The sequence below is a fragment of the Prosopis cineraria genome, unplaced genomic scaffold (assembly GCF_029017545.1).
Source record: "Prosopis cineraria cultivar Desert tree isolate PC_DT_omini unplaced genomic scaffold, ASM2901754v1 PC7, whole genome shotgun sequence".
Classification (NCBI taxonomy): domain Eukaryota; kingdom Viridiplantae; phylum Streptophyta; class Magnoliopsida; order Fabales; family Fabaceae; genus Prosopis; species Prosopis cineraria.
In genome coordinates, this window is record NW_026555338.1 from 23,090,601 (window position 1) to 23,103,907 (window position 13,307).

Sequence of the window (13,307 nt, forward strand, 5' to 3'; positions counted from 1 at the left end):
GGTTAATAAATACAATGGTAAAATGACAAAAATAATTTTTAAAAGGTATCTTATATTTTTGACCAATAAGGTTAATTAGAAAAATGTCTTACAATTTGGATTGGAAGGAGGGAATATCTATCAATTTTCTAAAACTACCCATCCTTTGAATCATTTACACTGGAAATTGCTCCTATAGATTGAATCAATACGATATATAGTTTGGGAAAATATAATAAATTTAGAGACAAATTTAGATCGAGAATCTTATATTTATTTGATTATAACAAACTCCTTCATTAATTTCTACATTTAAGATTACAGAAAGTAGTCTATAGAACTCACTTACCAATTAAATCCAAATTCCATTTTCAAAGGTTCAAATCAAATTATTATATAGAAATTAAATTTCACTTGAAAAAAGCCCAAACTCTTATCATACAGCCATGAACTTGCATGCAAGAATTTGTATAGGAAATCTTGAATACACATAATTTGCTAAGATTATTCATCATTTTTTCTTGGACAATAAAAACCATATAGTGTTAATCCCTGTTAAATATCAACGCCTCTCTCTCTCTCTCTATATATATATACATATGTACGTACATACATACATACATACATATATATATATATATATATATATATATTTCCTTCATTTCCTCACCTTTTATTTATCTAGAAGGTTCACATGGTGGATTGAGAGAAAGAGAGAGGGAGCAGACTGGTGAGTGTTGAGTCAATTAATGGTAACTTGTCTAATGGTTTAAAGACTTTAAGGCAAGATTGTTTAATCTTTTTTTCATTGAAAAATTAGTTATTATTTTAAAAAATATTTTTAGAATATTTTTTGATATTTGTTTATATTGTTAAAAATAACCAAAACCTGAAAGAAAAAGCAAATTTCTGATATATTGTGAGAAATTACTTTAAGTTCATTTTCTGTATGAACATGTGCTACAGGATACTCAATTTCAATTCCAATGGACATATAATAATCATTAAATGCCAGAGATGTAAACTTAGCAATATTATCAAAGCATATTTTCTTAATTGAATGATCAGGAAAATGAGCTCTTAGTCGAATTAATTTATCAAGCAATCTTGCAAATGCCTGATTGTGAGATGATAGTAAACAAACATGTGACCATCTAGTTGATGCATCAATCAAAATTATAAAATATCCAAATGGTCCACATGGTGGGTGAATTGGCCCATAAATATTGCCTTACATGCACTCTAAAAAGTTTACCCATTTGCTCCTAATTCTGGTTGGTGATAGTCGGATAATCAATTTTCCTTCAGAGCAAGCAACACATGAAAAATCCTTTGATTGAGGAAGCTGCTGACTCTTCAAGTCATGTCCGCATGTGCTTTCTATTATTTTTTGCATCATAAGTGATCTGGGATGGCCTAATCGATCATGCCAAGCAAGGAATATGGGATTTGTAAACTTCTGGTTTACAATTACATGTGATTTTATTGTACTAACTAGGCTCTTTCTTGTGCATTGCACTGGTTAGAATTGAGGAATTTGGAAAAAAATATAATTGATGCCATGGATAAGGATGGATGCGAGATTGTTATATTTCAAGTGTTATTCTATACACTATTTTCCTTTTTAGATGTTTGATTTGTTAACATCTTGTCTTTGTTTCTCAATCCTATAGTAAGTTACAGGTAAAGTTGAAAACATCTAATTTTTGATGATTCCATCATACATTATTGAGTTGCGAAAAGAATGAGATTTTAATAAAAAATCAAATAAGAAGATTGGTTAGATTGCATTTTCTTACAATGCATTATTTCTACAAAGAATACATAATATGGATACATTTATTCAACTTTAATATAAAACATCTTGTTTTTCCCCTCATACAACATTTTGAAAAATTTTCTTGTAAAACTATATTTGTCGTAGATGTCAATTGCCTACATTTATTCAGAATGGATACTTCTCATCAATGAGGAAGAATGAAATGTTCCAGACATGGTAAGGAGGATTTTTCTGGTTTATGTGCCATTTTCTCAAGACTCTGATGACAATACAACATGTCTCCATGGAGTCATTGATGTCTTGAACAAAGTCATGCTCATCGAATTTCATCTTTGCCTTAGATGATTTAGGTACACAATCTAATTAAGAAGAATTAAAAAGAAGAATAATTATGTTTAGAAGGAAAGAATGTAGAGTATTAAAATCTAGGGCCTTTTATAAATGGATGTAAGCAATAAGAAGCATATTGAAAAATATTGTAATTCATTAGGTGTTTGGAATAAGAGGAAAATAATTCTCACTGCATCATTAAATGTAATTAAATTAAATTAAATTGATAAATGACACATAAATTATCAGAAAATGAATGTTTCAGTTTCTCAAGGGGCACTACAATGAGAGACTGTTGGTTGGAAAATCAATTAGTTATGAATTTAATAGAGGAATATTAGAAGAATGGTTTTCTAAGTTTTAATGAGATAACCAATAATTTAAGTCTTCAAAATTTAATCCTTCCCAATACTCGAAGTGATTGAGATTTAATTTTTTTTATGTCAAGTATTGAAACTGGTATTAGGAATCAAAATTTAATTTTTCCTAATATTCGAAGTGCTTGGGATTTAATTTTTACTGTCAAGCATTAAAATTAATTTTTCTAATATAGCATAAATTTATAATTAAAAATTGATGATTCTAATAGTCTGTGTTTGAAAAGTTTAGAACATGTGTTCTACCTAAAAGTAAAATCTCAAGAAAGACATTTATCATAAGACAAAATCAAGTATAAGATTAGATAGTCAAGGCAAGATTACTCATGCTGATGATCTTTTAGATTTACAGCTATTCAAAGCAATAGAAAGGACTTGCCTTAGCTCTAGTTCCTTGACTTACGTAGCATACCAATTCATCATTTGCTCTCAATTCATATAATTAATAAAGTAAAAAAAAAATGAAGAAGAACAATGGAGACCTCTCTCTATTTAAGAATCTTCTACAAGACTTGTGTTAGTGCCATAGCTTTAACATATTGAAATCCAGTCATGACATGTTCTGGAAGGACTCAAAAATAAAAATAGCTTTATATACATACACACACACAGAGAGAGAGAGAGAGAGAGACATATAGATGTGTGTGTGTGTATGTGTGTGTGTGTGTGTGTGTATTTTAACAATGATCCATTTTATCACTTAACAAAGAGCCAAAGACTTTGATTAGATCTAACTGTTTGTGTTTTCTTGCCTACCTTCAATTCATTAATTACCCTCTTCAAACGTTTTTGTCCTTTAGGCTCCACTAACTCCAATTTTGGCATCTTATTTTTTGATTTAGACTTCATAAACAAAACGCATGTATAATATATAGTCCATGTATATACCAAGATATAGTTCACGCAAGCCCTCCACTAACCTCTGATATATATATATATATCATAAACATTATGTTACATCAGATTGATTATTTGTGATAGTAGGGACAATGATCAAATGTTATACATACACCAGTAATGTTGGAACATGTACTTGCATTTTGAGTTATGAAACTAAAGCTCATTATCATTAGGATCATCGAAGGGGAAATAATTGAGGCCAAAATGAATAGAATCATCGACCCTAAAATCCAAAGAGCCACCAGAACATGAATACACATTATCTGCATTATCATCAGATCCCAAGGGCCCTACTATTGTAGCCTCAAATAGATCTTTGAGATCAAGTTTCCTTCGATCAAAGTTGACAGACCTGTACAAGCACTAATAGTAGATGAAACCATAAACTGATCTGGCTCCAAACCCATTAATTGAGAACTATGAAACAGTAGCAAGATGTCTTCATAGAGCCTATTTAGTACATATACTGCCACCATAGAACTCCATGTTATAAGGCTTATTTTTTGCATGCTCTGAAATACCTGATTTGCATCTTTTATTGAAGAGCACTTAGCATAAACATCCTTTAAAGCAGTTCCAACAAAAATATTTGAATCTATAAAAGCTTTAATACCGAAGTTTTTAAAGAAATTAGTTAGCTTGGATCACATAATAGAAAACAAATAAGGGAAAATTAAAGAATAAATAAAGTATCAAAATGGAAGGAAGAATAGATGGAATAAACCTGCTAACCAGATTCAAGACAACGAAATACTTCCTTCAACAAAGCACAGCGTGAAATACTTCCTTCCGCAAAGCACAGCTATCTAAACTCAATGGCTAAATCAAGATTTGCCGTGAATACTTCCATAGGCATGGCACGATCAATGCTAGATAAAAAGAGCTGATCCATAAACAGGACAGGGAGGTTATCAAACTTGGATGCTAAATCACTGAAAGTTAGATTCCAAGATGAAATTGGTTTAGTCATGATGAGGGTTTTGGAAATTAAGAAGGAATGAAGAGGGGTTCATGAATTTAGGCAACAAATGTGACTATGACTTTGAGGTTCAAGATTTGCTAAAAGGATAAAAGGATCTACTAATGTACCACGATCACATTTTACAAGCATGAGGATATGATTTTCAAAGCATTAGCTGATGCCAAACAGAAACCCTAAGAGAAAACATAGCAATGACCTTCGAAGCTTCATTAGCCAATGCCGAACAAAAATCGTAGGAGAAAACAAATCGATGACCTTCGAAGAGCAAAGGAATGAGATTGGCAGGGAAATCATTCGCTGCCTTTGAAAAGTTTAATGCTCCCGTAATGGTAATTAATAATAAGATATAAAAATAAACAATTTAAAATATATAAAGGTTGATTAAATGAATGATAACCAATCAGAGTCCTTTGTTAATATATATTGATTGATATGTGTGTAGTACAATTTGGAAGAGAATGCGAGTAATTTTTCCAATAAACATTTATCATTTAAGATACTTTTTGTGATATATAGATATTCAACATCCTTATCATTTATCGTCTCAAGGTGATATCCATTTTTCTAGATGTCTTCGAAGCTTAATGAATTCCTATGAGACTTAGAGGAATATAATGCATTATCAATATACAAATTTGTTCCTCTTAGTAATATTATACTAGCTCTTGTGGAGCCTTCAATTAATTTTGTACTACCAGATATAATACTAATATAAGCTTCCTTTCTTATTAAATTTGAAAAAATCTTATATCATTGAGAATTGTATGTGTCGTAGCACTATCCATAAGGCATATACTCGCATAATTATATTGGTGCCGACCATAAAATCAGCCATTCTTCAAAATGTTAAAAATAAATATAAGGATTGATGTGCTAAAATACGTAAAATATAAATTCTAATAAATTATAAACTTTTACATAAATTAATATTCCATAATCAACTTCAATATTCTAGAAATGCATAAAATTATAAAAAGGAATATGTGAAACCTAAAATGCAAAAAACATAATTTATGTTTGAACTATTTCATCATCAATAAGGTGCCCAATGTTTCCATCTGGGTCAGAGAGGAAATCGGCAATGTCTAAATTAGAGACATCCATATTATCATCAAGATCATTATTGTAAGATACGAGGTTTGTCTCCACTTTATTCTCCCTTTTTAGGGTCTCGATGAAGGTCAATAAGATGCCTTGGGGTACGACGGGTACGAGTCTAGTGTCTAGTTTCACCACAACAATAACATTTTTTCAACAATTTGATTACTTACTCCACCTCTTTTATTGTTGCATTTTGCAATTTGTCGCTTCGGATGGGGAGTCTTGTGATGTAAGTCTCTACTTTGACCTTACTTATGTCCATGACCAAGACCACGATCGTGACCACAACTGTGACTGTTAGTAAAACCTTGACCATGTGGTTCCACATGAATATGGTGGTCATGTATTGCTGCATTCACTTCAGGGAATGGAGCAATGTCAGTTGGATGTGACTCATGGTTTTTCATCAATAACTCATTGTTTTGTTCAATAAATAAGAGACATGATATTAGCTCTAAATATTTCTTAAATTCTTTTTTGTGATATTGCTGTGGATAGCTTCTAGATCCACTTTAGTTTTTGTGGATATCTCTAGGATTCACTTCATATTTTTTATCTAGATAACTTCATGATCCATTTCATATTTTATATGGATAACTTCAAGATCCATTTTATGTGCGGATAACTTCAGGATCCACTTTTCTTAAAATTATATATATAGATAATCAAATGAATTATATATATATATATATATAGACAAGAAAATAGAAATAAGAAATTAAATGTAGAATAAATAAGTAAATAAATAAATAAATACTTAAATTAGATATCTTCAGGATATATATTATATCACATGGATAACTTTAAGATCCACTTTGAGTTTTGTGGATATCTTCAGGATCCACTCTATGTTATGTATGGATAACTTCTGAATCCATAGTTTCTAAAATTTAAATTGTGCCCCCATCTATATTAGAGATGTTCATAGGCATGAGCATAAATTTCTAATGCACTAATAGAATAAATGAAAGTAAACTTAAGAATAAAAAATAAAAATACATACCTAGTGATGGTAGAAGAAAAACAATCCTGCTGATAAAGTGTTATGAAATAGAGGTTGAGAGTATAAGAGAAGAGAGAATACTGCACTGAGAGAATAAAAAAATAGGGAGCTTTCTTATTTAGTGTATCGAAAACAACAAAGGTGCCTTCTATTTATGGGCACAAATATATTAATTAAAGTGAATAAAATATATAAGATAATAATAATTGAAAGATATTATAGTAACCAAAAGATATTGGAGAATTTGAGATAATAGACATCCACATGATATCTTAATATTCGTAACAATGTTAAAGATGTAAAGCATTTTAGATTTTTCAACTCATAATTAATAAAGTTTTTTTCAAAAAACCCTCAATTAAAAGTGTAATTAACAAATTTTATATTTAAAATACTATATTAAATAAAGATAAACATGAAAAGATCACCTATGATGAACACCAAGTTACTTATTACCTATGATGAGATTTGGACATTTAGACTTAAAAATTTTATTTTTATCAAATTTAAATTTTTTTTAATAAATCTGTTCAACATCAATGAAGCCAGTACTAATTTTTTAATAAAATTGGTTATTTGTACCTTCATAGAGAAGAACTTATTCTCTAGGAATAGAGGGGTGCAAATAACCAGTTTCATGCCACGCCTAACTTATAACATGACCTCAATTTATAGATTTAAATTTGTGATATTTGCAATTTGATCCCTAACAAATTATAAATATCATTCTTATTTCTAAACATTAATTCCATGACATATAATTACACCTCTCAAGTTTTATTTTTAAAAATAAATCATTTTATTTAAACTTAATTATAGGGGAAAATATATCTTTGATCTTTATAGTTTTATTGGGTTTTACTTTTAATTCCTGTAGTTTTTTTCTAATGTTGTTAGTCCCTATAAGGACTAAAAACACTAAAAATATAGAAACTTAGAAAACAAGCATTTTTTAGTTTTTCCGAAATTATAAGAACTAAAAAACACTAAAAAAAACTACAAAGATTAAAAGTAAAACCTGATAGCACTATAGGAAGTGATGATAATGTTTTCCCTAATTATAATAATGGCCACACAATTTTAATATTTACATAATTAGAATACGTTGAATTTTATTCCAGCATATGGATCCAATGTTTAAAGCTCCACAACAAATCGCTCGTGTAAAATGCCGAGTCAGTGAGTCCTGTCAAATTTTCACCATTAATGAAGTAAATTATTGTTAATGATTTTCGTATGAACAACAGGTTTTTACTTCTTAAATTAGCAACTGGATTTCTCCAAAAATAAGACCAAAAGTAGTGATGAATCATTGCAGATCACAGGGATTGCCTAAGAATCATCGAGTAACCATCCTTTGTAGCGTAGCAACCTTTATCATTCCCATTCTAAATTAATTTATCTTTAGTATTGAACAAATACTGCAATTTTTAAAATTCTTCTGTAGCTGGAGGTTCCTAATTATCATGAATCAACTTATCCACTGTCTTAGATCTTATGATCATCACAAATATGAGCATAGATAAATAGAGGGACTAAAACCCAGAAGGTTAAGAAAAAAAAGAGGAAAAATTACATTAAATGACCATTTAAAGACTTATTCATAGACAAAGATCAATAAAAAATGAATGGTTATTAAAACAGGAATATCAACTCGTTCACAAATAAGTCAACTGATTATCCCATGTCTCAGATCTTATGATCATCACAAATGAGTCAACAATCCATCAGTATATATAGATGAATAGAGGGCAAACCAAGAAAAAATAGAGTGCCTTCCGTTAACTAATGGAGGAATCTTTTGCATTTTGCCTGAAGATAGCTTTGGAGCTATTTAAACACCTGAATTTTTTTTTTTTTGGAAAGAAGGTTTGAAGAAAAAAATTACATTGGCTACAAACCAATTTACATTAAAAGGGGGTATTATTACACGTAAGGGAAAATAAACAAGGCATAAACCAAAAAGTCCACAAACAAATTAAAGAAACAAATGAATATAACCTAAAAATTGTGAATCTCCAATCAACAACATAGTATACATATTTTGCATTTATAAATAGATGTTCTTATTTAAATTTTAAATCATTTACAACCTTATGATATATTGAGTATTATTTGTTGAAAAATCAATCATTCTTATTTTGCCAAAAAAAAAACTAAGTGACACCACGCACAAAAAAGTCACTCTAAGCTTGCGCATAATAGTCTGTTCATCTTTCTAATTTGCACAAAAACATGTTGCGACATAAATAATTTAGGAAGCGTGTATCGAAATCCACATATAAACATTAGCATTTTTAAAATATCATCAGATGTTCTGTTAAAAAAAATATCATCAAATGTTGAGCATTCACTGGATATTTCTTTGCTTCCATATAAACATCACTATAGATTGAGAAAATAGGGTGATATACACCTCAACAATTTGAGTGCTAGGTTCAATAAGAATTAAGCTAACTTCTTCTTTTTAGATATTAACACACTTTCCCAAGTTTCAAATTAAATTATTATGGTAACTAATTAACTTTCAATAGAAATAAGTCCAAACTCCTATCATAAAGCCATTAGAACTTGAATGCACATAACATGCTAAGGTTATTCATCATGTTTTCTTTGGACAATAAAAACCACATGATATTAATTCCAAATATGAAATAAATAGAGAATAAAAAGCTAAACTACAACACACAAAGTGTACCTAGTCCCTTGCTTAATTACTTAAAAACATTCATTTCCAAATTAAAGGACAAAACTGACAACATACAAAGTGGTTGGGGGAGAGAAACATCCCATCCCTTATATGAACGACAACTCAGAAATATTACACCAGACATAAAATCTCTCACCATGGTCTCAATCCTATTGTCTTGTGCCTTGCTACCTTTATTGCTACTGCTACATATATTTCATCTGCTATTTGCTCCATATATCTAAAGCAAACATACCTTAGACTCTTGTTGAACACTAGGAGTCCAATAACTCCCCAAAACCCTGTTATGAAACCAAGAGCTACAACAAAGTAAAACACAATCTTTTCATCTCATTCATGTCTTCAGCATGGACGCTTGTTGGAGCTTCATTGTTGCGGCACTTTATTAGCACTGGTTCTCCGCAGAGATATTGATTTCCAACATAAATGGATGAGTCTTCAAGAGTGAGGAATTGGTTGCCTCTGGAATGGGCCCTGAAAAGTTATTGTATGACAAATTCAAGTGGCTCAATGATGTCAAAGAAGACATGCTACTTGGAAGTGGGCCTTCAAGATGGTTCCATGAGAGGTCCAATGATTCTAGAAACTTCATTTTCCCTATTTTGCTTGGGATTTCTCCTGATAAAGAGTTGTGTGATAAATTCAAGCTAACCAATCCAGTGAGAGAAGTTAGAACTTCTGGTATAAAGCCAACAGGGTTGTTGCTTGACAAGTCCATGTTAATTACAAACTTGAGATTTTTTGTGAAATCAAGTTCTCTTCCTTTCATGAATTGCTTGACATCTTCTTTCTCCCATTGATCAAAGGTAGGAGTAATTGGTGGAGGATGAGTTCCAATTGTTCTATTACTGATGACTATAGTATTTGCAGCTGCAACAGGAAAATGGAATTCAATAGGAGCAGCTCCAAGTTTAGAATCTTCACTAGCCCTTGATCTACTATTAATGCATGATTGATCATCATTCCCTTAAGATTTCGAATGCAAAAAGGAATTGTGCCATTTAAGTTGTTACTTGCTAGATCCAAACTTTGCAAGTAAGGGAGTTGGCAGAGGCTTGATGGAATACTTCCACTAAATTTTTTTTTGGCGAAGTCTAAGAATTTTCAGCCCAAGAGTACCTTCCCATATATTGAAAGGTATAATGCCATGTAGATTATTGTTGCCAAGATCCAAAATCTCCAACCTGTAGCAAGATCGCAAGGTTGATGGAAGCTCTCCATGCAAACTATTGTTGCTCAAGTTCAAAGATTGAATATAATTAACAGTACCATAAGAACCACAAAAGGATTTAGGAATGGTGCCTGATAACTTATTTGATGATATATCTATCAATCCAAGGTATATAATTTCACCCAAACAACTAGGAATCTCTCTAGAGAATTTATTTTTTGAAAGATCCAAATCTTGAAGCCATTGCAATTTACACAGTGAATTTGGGATAGAACCATTCAAAAGGTTATTTCCAAGGGATAGATTGGTAAATATGGCATCATATCATGGAGATTTCTTGGGAGTTGTCCACTAATCTTATTATCAGAGAGATCAAGCACAATGAGGTTCTTTTGTTGAAACCATGTTGGGAGGAGGGTTCCCCAAAGGCCAGTGTTTGATAAGTCTAAGCTGACTAACTTCTTTTGGCTTTGAAGCCATTGAGGAAATGGGTGTGTCAATTTTGCAAGATGACAAATTAAGATTTATCAATTGGAAAAGAGGTAACCAATTGGGTGCAAGATCTATAGATAACTTATTCATTCCCACCTTTAAATCTTGGAGATTGGGTAGATTACCAAGGAGAGTTTTCCCAAGAGCACCTTCTAAGGAGTTAGCTGAAAGATCCAAACTTTTCAAGTTTTGAAGCTTTGCAAGACTTTTAGGGATGTGACCTTCTAGGTGATTTCCAGAAAGATCTAACACCCTTAAGAAAGAGAATCTCCCAAAAAATGTTGGAATTGTTCCGTTGAAGTGATTATCTTCAAGAATTAGTGCTTCTAATTTAGTAAAATTTCTAAGGAATAATGGAATGGGGCCATAGAACATATTTGAAGCCAAATTCAAGTGCACAAGGTTCTTTAGTTGGCCTAAGCTTTGTGTAAGATATTTCAACTCATTGTGACTTAAATCCAGTACTAGTAAATCTTTGTTAATGCATACTGATATATTTTTAGAGCGTCCAAATGTTTCTCCTTGAAATCTATTATCTTGCAATAAGTCCAATGATTTTAGATTACAATTGATTGTGGAATTCCAAGGGCAAGAACTCTGGAGAATAGAGAATCTATTGTTAGACAAATTGACATGTTGAATTCTCTTGATGATGCATAATGGAATTGCAGAAATCAGATTATTGCTGGAAAGGTCAAGGACTCTGAGGGAAGTAATGTTCTGAATAGCAGGAAAGAAACTAGTAAGTTTATTCCTAGCTAGATTTATATGGGCTAGAAATGTGAACTCTCCCAACCATAATGGAATTGAGCCAAGAATATTGTTGTCAGAAATGTCAAGGGATGTAAGGGATGACATGTTTTGAATAGCAGTTGGGAGCAAGCCAGAAATTCTATTCCTTGATAGATTTAGATGTGCTAGAAACCTTAACTTTCCTAACCATAATGGAACGAAGTCAATAAAGTTATTCGAAAGGTCAATGGATCTAAGGAATGTCATGTTTTGGAAAGCCTCAGGTATGACATCAAGATTATTTTCCCTAAGGTTCAAGACTTGAACCTTGGAAGTTAGGGTGGAGGAGTTCACAAAACCATAAGAAGTACTATAGGAGAAAAATCGACAATACATAAAGTCTGCTTGTAACAAGAATGGGAGATTGTAAATTACCTTCATTATATCATTGATCCCATTCTCAATGTGAACTCCCCCCATGTTAATATATCGCAAAGAAGAAAGTTGAGAGACCCAAGTGAAGTCATCCACGAATAAATGCTGATCCCTCAATTTAATCAAGACATTCATGTAAACTCTATTGAGATCAAGAATTTGCAAGTAAACTCCATTAAGATCAAGAATTTGCAAGTTGGTGAGGTTCTCAAGATGGCGGGGTACTGTCCCATTAAAGCAACAATGGGAAAGATTAAGGTATCTTAGTTGTTTCAGAGAGCCAACGAATGATGGGATAGGACTCAATTGAAAATCAATGAGGCTTAAATCCAAGTGGGTCAAATGTTTCAACTCTAGCAATGAAGGACTCATTGCTCTACTTGACAATGTACGATTATAAAACCACCCACCGTAGTAATCTTTGTTGATTAATTTCTCCGCTATCAGAATTGTTTTTGGGCTAAGATCAATCTTAGTCACATGACCAGTGATGCCATCACATTTGATCCCTTTCCATCTGCAGCATTGTTTGCCTTCCCATGCGAGGACATGCCTTGAGTAATTATCAAAGCTATCTCTGAACTTTAAAAGAGCATGTCTCTCTTCTTCTATGCAGTTATCATCAATGAGATTCCCACATGAGCAGAGTTGTGAACCTGCAAAAGAAAGTAGAAAGAAAATTAAAATCATCTCAATGCAACCACTCAGAGACTGTCTTGTGCTTGCTAAAGGCATTTAATGCTTAAGCAATGGAAGTTATGGACGAGAAGACAAAAGGGGGATTGGTGTTTATAGGAGACTTGAAAATGAGGATGATTGATAAATTCATACTCCCTCTAGTCCTATTTATAGAGTAAAGAATAGAATTTTTTTTATTTTTTTATAAGTCACGTCATTAAATTTTCATTACAAATTTTCTCTTTTATCCTCTATTAAATGTTAGAGAGAGAAAATATGTTATTAAAATATGTATATTTAATAGGGACAAAGTTGAGAACTTATTAAATTTTAAGATGGAGTTAATAATTTTTAATGTTTTTCTTAATAATGGTGAAACATGTTGAAAGTGACTTATAAATAAGATCGGAGAAATAGTTGGGATATATATATATATATAGAGAGAGAGAGAGAGAGATAGATGAGTGAATGTTGAGTAAATTATTGATAACTTGTCTAATGGTTTAAAGACTCTCATGGCAATTTTATTTAAGTTTTTTTCATTAAAAAATCATTTATTTTTTTAAAAAAATTACTTTTAGGAGATTTTATTGTGCCCTGTTTAAAGGGAAAATTATTGCTAAGGACCTAGAGAAAA

At 31.4% G+C, this 13,307-nt stretch overlaps 1 protein-coding gene across 1 annotated transcript; it reads right to left on the reverse strand.

Moving 5' to 3' along the window:
- Window positions 1–3,519: 3,519 nt before the first annotated feature.
- LOC129316591 (receptor-like protein EIX1) lies at window positions 3,520–12,727 on the reverse strand. The gene is made up of 6 exons (XM_054961007.1): window positions 10,714–12,727; window positions 10,282–10,488; window positions 9,555–10,128; window positions 9,398–9,443; window positions 5,620–5,798; window positions 3,520–3,718 (listed from the first exon to the last, which is right to left on the reverse strand). Exons 1-6 carry the CDS (start codon window positions 12,725–12,727, stop codon window positions 3,520–3,522), a joined length of 3,219 nt encoding a protein of 1,072 aa, XP_054816982.1.
- Between the last annotated feature and the right edge of the window lie 580 nt (window positions 12,728–13,307).

Bases quoted from the DNA above. Each gene is read 5' to 3' on its own strand.
- LOC129316591 (XM_054961007.1), bottom strand. From the start codon at position 12,727: ATGCCTTTAGCAAGCACAAGACAGTCTCTGAGTGGTTGCATTGAGATG. The intron at 5,799-9,397 runs GTATGTTTGCTT...AAGTGAATGCAG, and splicing joins GTGTTCAACAAGAGTCTAAG to CAATACATGACCACCATATT. The intron at 3,719-5,619 runs GTAAGTAATCAA...GTGCTTGTACAG, and splicing joins GCAACAATAAAAGAGGTGGA to GTCTGTCAACTTTGATCGAA.